This window comes from Opisthorchis viverrini (assembly GCF_000715545.1).
Source record: "Opisthorchis viverrini unplaced genomic scaffold opera_v5_78, whole genome shotgun sequence".
NCBI lineage: Eukaryota > Metazoa > Platyhelminthes > Trematoda > Opisthorchiida > Opisthorchiidae > Opisthorchis > Opisthorchis viverrini.
This window is the reverse complement of record NW_008751734.1, coordinates 366,987-378,332: the sequence shown is the minus strand read 5'-3', so window position 1 is coordinate 378,332 and position 11,346 is coordinate 366,987. Positions and strand designations below refer to the sequence as shown.

Sequence of the window (11,346 nt, the reverse complement as noted above, 5' to 3'; positions counted from 1 at the left end):
ATTAAAGAAAAGCAATTTTTAGTATTAGTAGCCACATAAAGGAGATTTTGTGTGCATGTGTTGACATTTTTTGTCTACGATGGTGTGAAACCTCATTATTCCCCTGGTGAAAGCGCCTCCGCCGCACCTCGTGGTTACCAAACCAAACATGCTCTTATCAAAGATCCTTTCACCGTGTCGATCATTGCACGCTTGATTGTGAAATTTGAGTCCACTCTATCCGTATTGTACTTTCCTGGCAAAGAGAAAAAGGATCTGAGTAATGAAAGAGCGCCCATTGTACAGAATGCCTTTGAGCAACTTCAGTTCCAGAATACCATGGCATCTTCGTCAATAACTCAGGTGTCTCAGTTAAACGGCGTTCCCCACGCCAGCGTACATCGTATTGTGAGACGCCACCTTCATCTCTACCCGTGTCATTTTGCTTTATTACGAAACATCGCGGAAGAAGACAAGGAGCTAACTGGCTGCGGGATAATGAAGAAATCGTTCCCAACATTTTATGAAGCGATGAAGCAAATTTTTCTGTGGACGGCATAATCAACAAGCACAGTTGCGTGATATGGTCCCGTGAAGCTCCTCACGAGTACCTCACCCATAATCTCCGTTCTGCTCATCTCTGTGTGTGGATGGGACTCTCCTCAAAGTGTCTCCTGCCTCCTTTTTATTTGATGCTACGGTTTCCGGCGACGGTTACCTCCATATGCTGCAAACGCACGTTATCCCGCAACTCAAACAGCACACGAAGTCATCGACCGTTTTTCAACAAGATTGCGCTTCACCCCACCACTTTAACCAAGTGACAACTTACCTCGAGAGTAATTTTCTGATGAGAGGGTCATTACTCGTGAATTTCCAAACTTTTGGTCCGCAAATTCACCTGATTTCACACCTCTGGATTATTAGATTTAGGGAATGATCAGGGCTCGCGTATATCATGGAAATAAACCGAATACTTTGAGTGTGCACGAGCGACGTTTGAAGAAGTTGAATATGCTGTGTCTCACATCTCTTACCGCATCTCACTTGTTATAGAAGAAAGGGGCGGTTTTTCAACATCTTTTGTAATGCCAGTTTATTCATAGTAAACATCCATGATGCATGTATGTCCACATAAAAACTAATAAATGTTTGAATTGGTCTTAAAGTTTTGTTCATTATTTTTTGCACCTATTATGAGACACCCTGTATATATATCCTTGGTGACGTGGGGGAATAAGGTAGTCGTTAGCATACACAAAATGTGCACTTCGGTCTTTCTCGTGATATCCGAAATGTCCGCTAAAAGACACGAAAAATGAAAATTGCACATTTTAGACATCCAAAATGTTAATAATTTGGAATGCTGGACTCTCCAAGGTTGATACCGTGAACTATGTGGACAACGGTCACAATTCTGTCATCTGTCTGCACCTAGGTCCCCTTCGTGAATAAATGCCACTCAGTATCACGTATGAGAATTTTGTCACTTTGCATGCCTAATTGAAATGGACGTGAAACACTTCCCCTGATGAGTTCAAAACAAAGGGGCACTACAACTTTATTGATCATCAAATGAACCATTTCTGTGTCCCTTTTAATGCGTGCACAGGACTTGATTTAGTCAAACTGCTGGATGAGCAGATAAGCGTTCAACCCAAGTCCATTCCCGACGTTTCGACTGTGACTGTCTAGGCTAGTGACCGCTAATGGAAGCTTTCAGCTTGTGTTTCACTGGCCATAAATCTGTCATATTTGTTTCTGCTTGGAGTTTGCCGGATCATCTTGACAAGCCGGGAGAACTCATCACAACCTCACTAATTAGATGTGAAATGATTGGTCCCTGACTGCACAGGAATATTTTGAGGGAAGGGGTCACATGATCAAACCCCTTGCCCTATTTATGAGTTAATTTTTCTTGGAAGAGAAATGGGTGCCTGAGGTATCTGGTGCGAAGCTACATGGTTTCATGTATCTTACCGTCATATAACATCATCTGGATTAATGATACTCAAGTTGTACTTTAGCGATGATGACTCAGACTGGTCAAGTGTTTCGACCGAAATTTGGGGGCATTATCTTGAAAACTTTTCGTGTTTGGGAAAACAATAGGAGGTTCCGAGTTTGACCAATTACTTGCCAGTCTGGTGTGTGAAAAACTCACATATACACAGGGCATTCTCGATTTTACGTGCAATTCTAACGTCCGGTTTTTGTTTGAGTTTTTCACATGCACTACTGACATGTTTTTTATTATCAAAAAGGCAGTTCACCACTTAGATATTTAATTTTTCTTTTTTATGTTATCACAGAATATCGCTTGCATAATAAAGTAGTTTTAGTAGAGTAAAGTAACCATAGCTTAATGAGTTTCAAGGATTTTCTAGAAGATAAAAAAACGTTTTGGCATCGGAAATTTCAGTACTGCCCTTCCGCGCATTTGTCCCTGTTCTACACCACGGGATTGTATGAGAGTGACACAAGAGCCATGTTGCTTTGCAACACGATGAGTGAGCAACTGCTTAGAGGAACTCCTGTTAAAATTGGCTGCCGACTGACGTGAACCCGAGAACACTACACTGTTCCATACCATGGAATTCAAGCTAATTCGAAGAACGTCATCGAGTAAAGTGCACGATAAAGAAAGTTAGATTTGGTAACACTTGAAACACAAGTGAAAATAACTTCCTGCAGCAACAAGTTCTTCATTTTCTGAAATCTGTTGGCAACTCTGGGACGCAAAAAATATTACCCGATCTTTACGCAGAATCATCAACACGCCATACAAGAATTAGAGTCTGTTGGCATTTTTAGAAGCGGCTCGTAAAAACTATTAGACCTTGAAACACAAGTGAAAATAACTTCCTGCAGCAACAAGTTCTTCATTTTCTGAAATCTGTTGGCAACTCTGGGACGCAAAAAATATTACCCGATCTTTACGCAGAATCATCAACACGCCATACAAGAATTAGAGTCTGTTGGCATTTTTAGAAGCGGCTCGTAAAAACCTATTAGTCCTGGTGGTTGTCAGCACTATCAAGATGAATTTCTGAGGGAACGTCAGCGAAAATCTACTTATTTAGGACACTTTCGGTGTAAAATGACCGGGTATTGTAGAAAGAAATCAGAACAAATTTTCAAAAAAAACTCCAACCTGATGAGCGAAAAACGTCCTTCACATCTGAGGGTGTTCCTTTGTTCAAAATTGTACTCACTTTGGTTACCAAAAATAGCCTCAGATAGCTGTTGTTACCTCGTTTCAACTTCGTTTACGTCATGTAGTCCGTACCGAGCGACTTCGATCTTGAACCCCGCACTGGGCGCCCACTCACCGCATTCACATTTGCGACACATTTGTCCATATCGGTAATGGACCTCCAAAAAAAACCCATCATTACAAATGTCGTATTGGACCACTTGTCGGGTTCAGATACAACATAATCACTTCTACATTAGTGGCAAAACGTATTCACCAAAGAGAACAGCTTTTTGACTTTTGTGGAAAAACAGATTAACAGTAAAATTAGCAAGATCGTCTTTGATTTTAGGCCCTTAAAACTGTCTATTTGGCTTTATTGTGTGAGCACCATTTGGCGCTTGCATCAAACTTCGGAAGAAACTAAAGGGACGGAAGAAAAACAAGCTGTTAGCAAGTGTGATTGACAACGCCGCAAAAGGATAAACTTCATACGGGGCCGCACTGGCATTCTGGTTATTCTAAATAGTTCAAAGTTAACGCTACATGTTGAAATGGCCTTTGTGTTTCTTCAAAACTCCGAAGTTTTTGCCGCGCATTTGATACTGAAATAACTAAAAACGGGTTTCCGATCAAGGAATAAGCATGCCAAATTTACTTAGGACCACTTCAGACCATAAATCCTTGCCAGGATTGTGCACATTCACACGTCTGTTAATTAAAGGACTTATTTCGTGTACTGTTTTTTCAACATTGTACATAAAGCTCGGCAGCATAAGTAGCACTAAAAACGATTTTTTCTAAAGTTTGTTTTACCCAGCGTGATGACGGATCTATAACAGCGTCATTAAATGATCATTCTGCCAGAAAGTAACTGTTCAGTTACTGCACCTACAAACGATCTCCAATCGAAGCTGATTGGCTGATTGCCTGGAAAGTGCAAATATATTTTTATGCATGACTAAGTTTCCTATAAGATGAGCAAACTTGCTCCACTTTCGAACCTGAGGAAATAGCTAGCTCTAATGTTGACGGATCTTTCGGGAAAAATGATCTGCTTTTCACTGAGAGCAATTTTAGTTTTCACCAATGATTTATGTGGATGCTAGACTCGTACGTCGAGTTCGGAGCACATGCGTCTGTTTGGGAACTGTTACCTTCCGATTGGTCGGTTTGACAGGAACTCCAGTGGAGTACTCAGATGCACTTGACAATCAAGTGAGTGGACCAGGATGTTGCCTGGATGCACGGCAAGACTGGTGGGAATCGTGGGATAGAACGCGGAGATATCTGGCTTAACACTCAACCGAGCACTGATGTGAGCCATTGTCCACGTTCAGAACAGGGGCCACCTGAACAACCAATCATAGTTCAAGGTCAATATGGACTCTTTTACGTGAACAAAGCTGGGCGCACATAATTTTGGCCCCCTTTCTGCTTCATAGCAAAAAATGTGATATCGTTTTATTTGGTACTGATAAGTTCACAAATCATCTGACCAGCTGTGGGCTTCCATCAACTTTTGAGTGAAATATACTACATAATGTTTGGTTCTTACGAACGAAACCCAACTTCATTCTAAAGGCAGGTTTTGAATGAAGCACCCTAATAAAAATGAAACAAATATCAGTGTGATTAGTACCCTTAACCAAGGTGTCAAAGAAAAAACGCTCAGTCTGTAGTCGTAATTAAAGCTTTGATTCAATATTGTTGGCTGAGTACAAGAACCGGAAGAGTAGGTTGGACACAAAAGGACCACAAGTCAATTGTTCTGCCACCGTTATTTTCTAATCACATCATATTTTAGTGAGTGTCCAAAGATGGAAACAAATCAAACATTCTATGGTGCGTCCATCTTTTAACACTTTATTTCGCAACAATACTGGATTATCGATTTTCGTTGTTTGCCGTTATCGCCAAAATTGATGACCACAGTAGGGATGGAAGAGGCGAAGAGACTGTGGGTGAAATAAATGGATTGCAACATTCCGACTCAGAAGCAATATCGCCAAAATTGATGACCACAGTAGGGAAGGAAGAGGACTTATTTGTGGGTGAAATAAATGGCCTGCAACATTCCGACTCAGATTTAGTCTAATACTGATTTCCGTGACTCAATTGTCCTTAATTTTTGAAGCTCATAAATTGAGCGAAGCCGGAAGCAATTTTTGTTTAGGAAATTCAGTCCGAGAGACACACCGATTAGCACACTCTAGGAGATTCATTTTCAGAGAACTCTTAGAATTTTCTATAGCTTAAGCAGGTAGTAAATCTAGTTTTGGTGATATCCCAAATGATTCTGCGAGGCTTTTGATAACAAAGAGAATTCGTTTTGAATATCGGAGTTTTTTGGAGATGGGAGACGCTTGGGAAAGCTAAAGACACGGAGCGCTGCAACACTTAGGAGAAGTGAGAATTCGCTGAGTTTCACTGCTGACGTTTTTAGGCACCATAGGAAACATTTTATTGGTTACCAAGGTCAAGCCATATATGCATATTTCTATTTAGTTTTCCCCTGGTACGCTGTACAATTGTTTTCTGTTCGTGGTCCACCTATAAAGTAGGAAAAAAGTGTAGAGGCAAAGGTTTAACGCGTCAATCATTTCAGAGGATGTCCCCACCGAAATGTATTCTGGCATCATCTGATGAACAACAGAATCATTTGCAACTAAACCCCAAGCCAGCCGGACAGGCAAACTGACAGCAGATAGCCTCACGGGAATTTGCACCAGTTCGTGTTCTCACACTCTTTAAAAAATTACAAGACTACGCCCCGCAAATTTCGCTCCATTAGTAACTTAGCAACGATCATCTACTGCTCGCCTGGTACATTACTACAATGTGAATTCATTCATTTCTGTCACTCAGTACCAAATATTATCGTCAGCAGCAAAAAAACACATGTTCTTGCGACTCATCCCAGTCGCCAGTTTTCCTGCATCGTTAGAATGTACTTGGATTTGCAGTAGGCGAGACAGTGTCATTTGGGGTATTCATAAAAGCACAGAAATGTTGCGTTTCCTTGTGAGCACCTGGGGTACCGGATTGCACAAAAACTTTGAAAAACTGCCATTGGCTGCTAGCTAAAAGCTGTCTACTGGTTATGTCTTCAAAACATTTGATATACCGCTTCATTCGGCTCTTACCGACTAAGCTGCTGCACGGCATGATGATTGGTGAACAACAGTTTTGTATCTTTTTCAAGTCACTGCAATGTAGAATTTTTCAAAAGGTGCTCCAGGGTGAGGTTGTTCACCCAGCGTGCATGTCCGAAATCTCCTCGCCATTTTCACACAACAGCAAGCGCAAGCTTAATTTCAACAGATGGGTATAATTAGAATCCAACTGATAAATCTGCACTTTGTGAAAGTTTAAAAAACGATTCATGAATACTTGAATGGGAGAAATTACGCTTTCTGCAAGGAAGCTGTTTCAACTCAGGTGAATAAGGCATCAGCTTTTTCCTAAAGGAAACTCATAAAGGAAAACTCTTCGACAGCCCATGACCAATTTCGCCCTTCTTGGGGCTCATCAGGTAGACGCATATCGAATATCGTGCCAACTGAGTCATGAGGCGGCCTGTGTGCAGCACATTCAGTTGTAGAATATCATAAACGAGAGATTCAGTTGAGCCTCTCGTGAAAACCAAATTGATCTGCAAATGAGTGTATTTCTCGAAAACAGTTCAATTTGGGTTCAAGTATACTATCAGTTTGACGGAAACTCGGGGACTGCGCCTACCTGATGAGCCCCAAGAAGGACGTAACAGGTCGTGCGCTGTCGAAGAGTATTCAGCAACCTTATGAGTAGTTCCCTTTATGGAAATATACTGCGATATCTCGAATATCGTGCCAACTGAATAATGAGGTGGCCTGTGTGCAGCACATTCAGTTGTAGAATATCATAAACGAGAGATTCAGTTGAGTCTCTCATGAAAACTAAATTGACTTGCAAATGAGTGTATTTCTCGAAGGCATCAGCTTGTTCGAGTTTCGAGGTAGATGGCAAACTAATGGAGACGAGCGTTTTGGTCCCGCACTCCAAATTCGTGATGGACGTCGGTCAACTTGACGGACTGTTTCTCTGGAGATTGAACCAAGAACTATTTTCAAAAAATCCATGGTAACAAATACACGAAGATGTACATAGGAGATGGATGAAGTAAGCTTCATAAGAATCAGTAAGCACAGGAGAAAAGTAAACACGCCATCACAGGTGCAGATGAATATCGGTCTCTAGTGAGAAGTCTTGGCCATAACAGGAGAAGCGCCGGACGACCTAAGTAAAACAGAGTCAAAATCTTCAGAAGAATTGAGGCGGGGATTCAAATCCTTTACACGGAATCCGTTCAGCTGTAACACCTTTCCGGTTTCTAGCCATCTGAAGGAAGAACGAGGGTTGCCTAAGCCTGGACAGAAAAAGTCGGGATATAGAGGTCGGGTTCAAGCCACGAATTCGAGCTCTAATCACTAAGCTACTTTTCCCTCCCCCAACACCCTCGCTTAGCCGCCCAGTGTGACTGAACTGAAGGCGTTGAACTGGGAGTATGTGAAGTGCTCTTCTAGATTCTTCGATCTGCCACTTTTGAATACGGGGCTACCGGGAAGATTTATCACCAACACAAGTGTTCAAGCACACCTACGAAAACTCATCATCACCGGATAAGACCTGTGATGTCGCATACCGGCCGGCGCAGATAAACAAACTTGCAAATTACGTTCAAGCGGATTCAGTACTCGAATTTCTCCGATTTAGAGGACGTTAAACATCGACGTAGTATGCTTCTTAGAGAGATAACGATGAATGTTTTTTCGCTTCAATTCGAGCGCACCAGCCTTTCTTCTGTCAGTTAAAATAGTTAGACATGAGCAAGAAAAGTAGAAAGACAACCCGTGATTGATGTCATTATTCATGGCATTTGGGTTATATGACTGAGCACTATCAGTGGCATGTTGCAAATGGAGGGGATGTGGGTTGTAATCGGATGGGTCTAGGACATAAACTGGCAGTCGTTGCCCGGTAACCCCGGGGGAGTATGGGCGATAAATTGTACTGGGCCACATGTAGTTGCGGGGCGTAGAAATCGGGACCCAAGACGATGCTTAATTTGTCTGGAACTGGCTAGCAACGCTTTAAATATTACAAAGATGAACTATGAGTATGGGCAAGCCGACAAAACAGAGGAAATGAAGTTTTTTGTAAAGATTCCATGGAGATTCTTGACAATTTCACTCGGGTTCTTCAGAGAAAAGAGCGAAAAATATCCGCCTGATATCTGGTTTCTCTCATAGGAATTTGATCAAGACGGTGATGGTTATATCTCTGCTGAGGAACTTCAAGTGCTAATGACCAGTTTTGGCGAAGCATTGACGCACGATGATATCATGGAGATGATTCATGAGGCCGACAAAGATGGGGACGGGAAAGTAAATTTTGAAGGTAGGTGGTGTTGTATTTTCTCGCAATGGATTTGTTCCCGTGTCTCAACGGAGAAATAAGTTTGTCACCAGTTTTGTGCTACTATGTAATTACAAGTAGTTAAATTACACACATCCTTTCAGGAGTGGGAGTGACTCAAATCGAAGCCTTTAATATAGAGATATAAATTTTTACATCAATATACGCACTCTCTCCGTTTACCATATATGCATCTTAATTTTAGATTTTCTGCAAGTGTTACAATGACCAAGACGATTGTGATGGGGCCTTTTAGGATTCAAAGTGCTCAATCACGTTATGTACGGAGAAACACCAGTGAATAAGGAAGGCAGAACGTTTCTGATGCCGACTTCAAGATTTGGGCTGCTGGATGCCGGCTACGACAGAACCTCCGAGGATATGCAGTGGCACTCGAGCAAAATTTCCAACGTGTGTTGCGCTTGAAAACATTTGGCTGTTTCACTTCAATAAACGCGGGAAGACAGAACGCGAGGCTTCAAATGTGTACGATGGGTACCAATCTTTTGGTCGGTGTTAGAGTAGATACTTAAGCAATTAGTCTGAAACTGTTTGGGCAGCGGATGCCTTTTGCGCATGTCAGAAAGGGCTGATGATATTGAGAACAGACTTCGATATATGCGTGAATTTGTTTTTTTTCTGATGGTAATGCCTGAAAGAGTTATTGCCTACCTTCACTCTGATGGGCAGTTTTACAGGTGATGAAATTATCAGTTATCAAGTATGGAAGATTTATTGATACTCAAATTTGTTTGACCAAGTTGCTGTACTAATTTTGATCAAATGAACCTGAACACGTAACTTTGGCTCTTTTTTTGTGTCACCGAGTCCACTTTAGTGTGATCGTCACTTGATTTTTTGGTAGGTGAATTGAGCAAGCCAGGTCTCTTCATGGTCCCTCTTATTTCTGCACCGGATGTTTTTTAAGCGATAGCACATCTTTGCTGATTGTTCCTCTGGTGGCTGTCAGGGCGACTGATCTTTCAGGACAGTGTGCACAGTTCCCGTGAGATAATCATGGTTATTGACGGCAGTTCGGTTAATTTGTATACTAACTCTTTATGTACGAACTGTCAACTGAAGAAAGAATCAAATCGTTCAGCTGTAGCACACTTTCAGTGCCTGACTGCCATGCCACCCGGAGAACGCACGGTGGCTTGGATACTGCAAGGTTGCCCAAGCCTAGACAGGGGAAGTCGAGAGGCAGGGGTCAGTTTCAAACCACGGGTCTTCCAGTCAGCAGTTTCGCGCTCCAACAACTTGGACCGTCTCGCCCATCTGACCATCTCGACTGAATAGGATGAAATGAGCCGAAATGCAGATGACGACTACTGTTTTTATGCAGAGGCTTGTACCAGATAGTGCGTACGGTCTTCTTTAATGGGTGATGATGATGCAGTTATGGCGTCATATTCAGTTTCATCACTGAATGACTCGTTATAACACCAACTGCTGTGGAATTGCAGAGTAAACACTGTGTACTGAACTCCTACAAGAAAAAAGGCCAGTTATTTCCATTCTACTGATATACGAAGTTTTGCAGTGACACATCTGACCTACATTGAAAAAGGACGCACTGGTCTTTCCTTTGGACGATTGCCAGAATTTGTCTCAGATGAGATGTGGGCTCGCAAGTCGATTCAGTTCGTGTACTGAACATCATAGAGAAATACACTCATTTGAAAATCAATTTGCGTTTTACGAGAGATTCAATCGAATCTCTCGTTTATGATATTATACAACTGAATATGCTGCACACAGACCACCTCGTGTTTCAGTTGGCAGGATATTTGAGATATTTCAGTATATTTTCATGAGGGAAACAACTCACGAAGTTGCTGAAAACTCTTCAAAAGCCCAACCGGTTACGCCATTTTTGAGACTCACCAGGTAGACGCAGTCCCCGGGTTTCCGCCAACCTTATGTTCTCGAAAACAGTCCAATTTGGGTTAACTTAGAACATAAGTTTAACGGAAATCCGGGGACGTTGCCTACCGGATGAGTCCCAGGAAGGGCGAAACCGGTCGTAGGGTGTCGGAGAGTTTTCAGCAACCTTGCAAGTAGTTTCCTTCACCAAATTTCTCTTTCTCCTAGTTGACAACCAACATAATTAGTATATCCTGAAAGTGAGGGATGCTTCAGTAGGTTTCAGACAAGATCATCTGAAACGAAATGCGCTCGTGACACAAGCAGCTATTTACTACTGTGTCAATCGAACCCCTGTGGTTAAGCGAATGGTTCTTGAGTACCAACGACAAGTTTACAGTAAAGCGTCCTTCAAATACCATTTGAGGGAACATATATAATAGATATATAAGAGCTGCCATTGGCTACGTTGCATTTGAGGTTAGAAAGGGTGTGGGTCATTAAACAACTCATGGAAGGTAGCTCAATTTTCCACGTTTAAGTTTTGTTTGTATCATAGCTGGATTACTACAGCCATTTCTGAATTAAGAATGATGAAATCTTGTGTTAATTTTCATGATATTAGTTAAATGGGGTCTATTGATCTGAGATGTACAGATGCACAAGTTAAAGAAATTAATTCTGCGCATTATCGAGCATTGAAATTCCCTTCCTCCATTTTCCGGAAAGTTCTAAATGAACTTGGCTTGTTCTTGTAACACGTGAATATTTTCAACCGAATTCACCTGAGTTGTAATGGTTAGACCATTGGGAAAAAGCAAGATTTTTTGACAAATATTTAGGACCCT

At 41.7% G+C, this 11,346-nt stretch overlaps 1 protein-coding gene across 1 annotated transcript; it reads left to right on the top strand.

The window, feature by feature from the left end:
• Window positions 1-915: 915 nt before the first annotated feature.
• Window positions 916-8,673, top strand: T265_13547 (hypothetical protein; the record flags this gene model as incomplete). Its single annotated transcript, XM_009169430.1, is given in 5 exon segments — window positions 916-1,028; window positions 1,036-1,103; window positions 4,153-4,254; window positions 4,356-4,393; window positions 8,467-8,673. Coding segments are annotated over 5 exon segments (528 nt in total).
• Window positions 8,674-11,346: the final 2,673 nt, after the last annotated feature.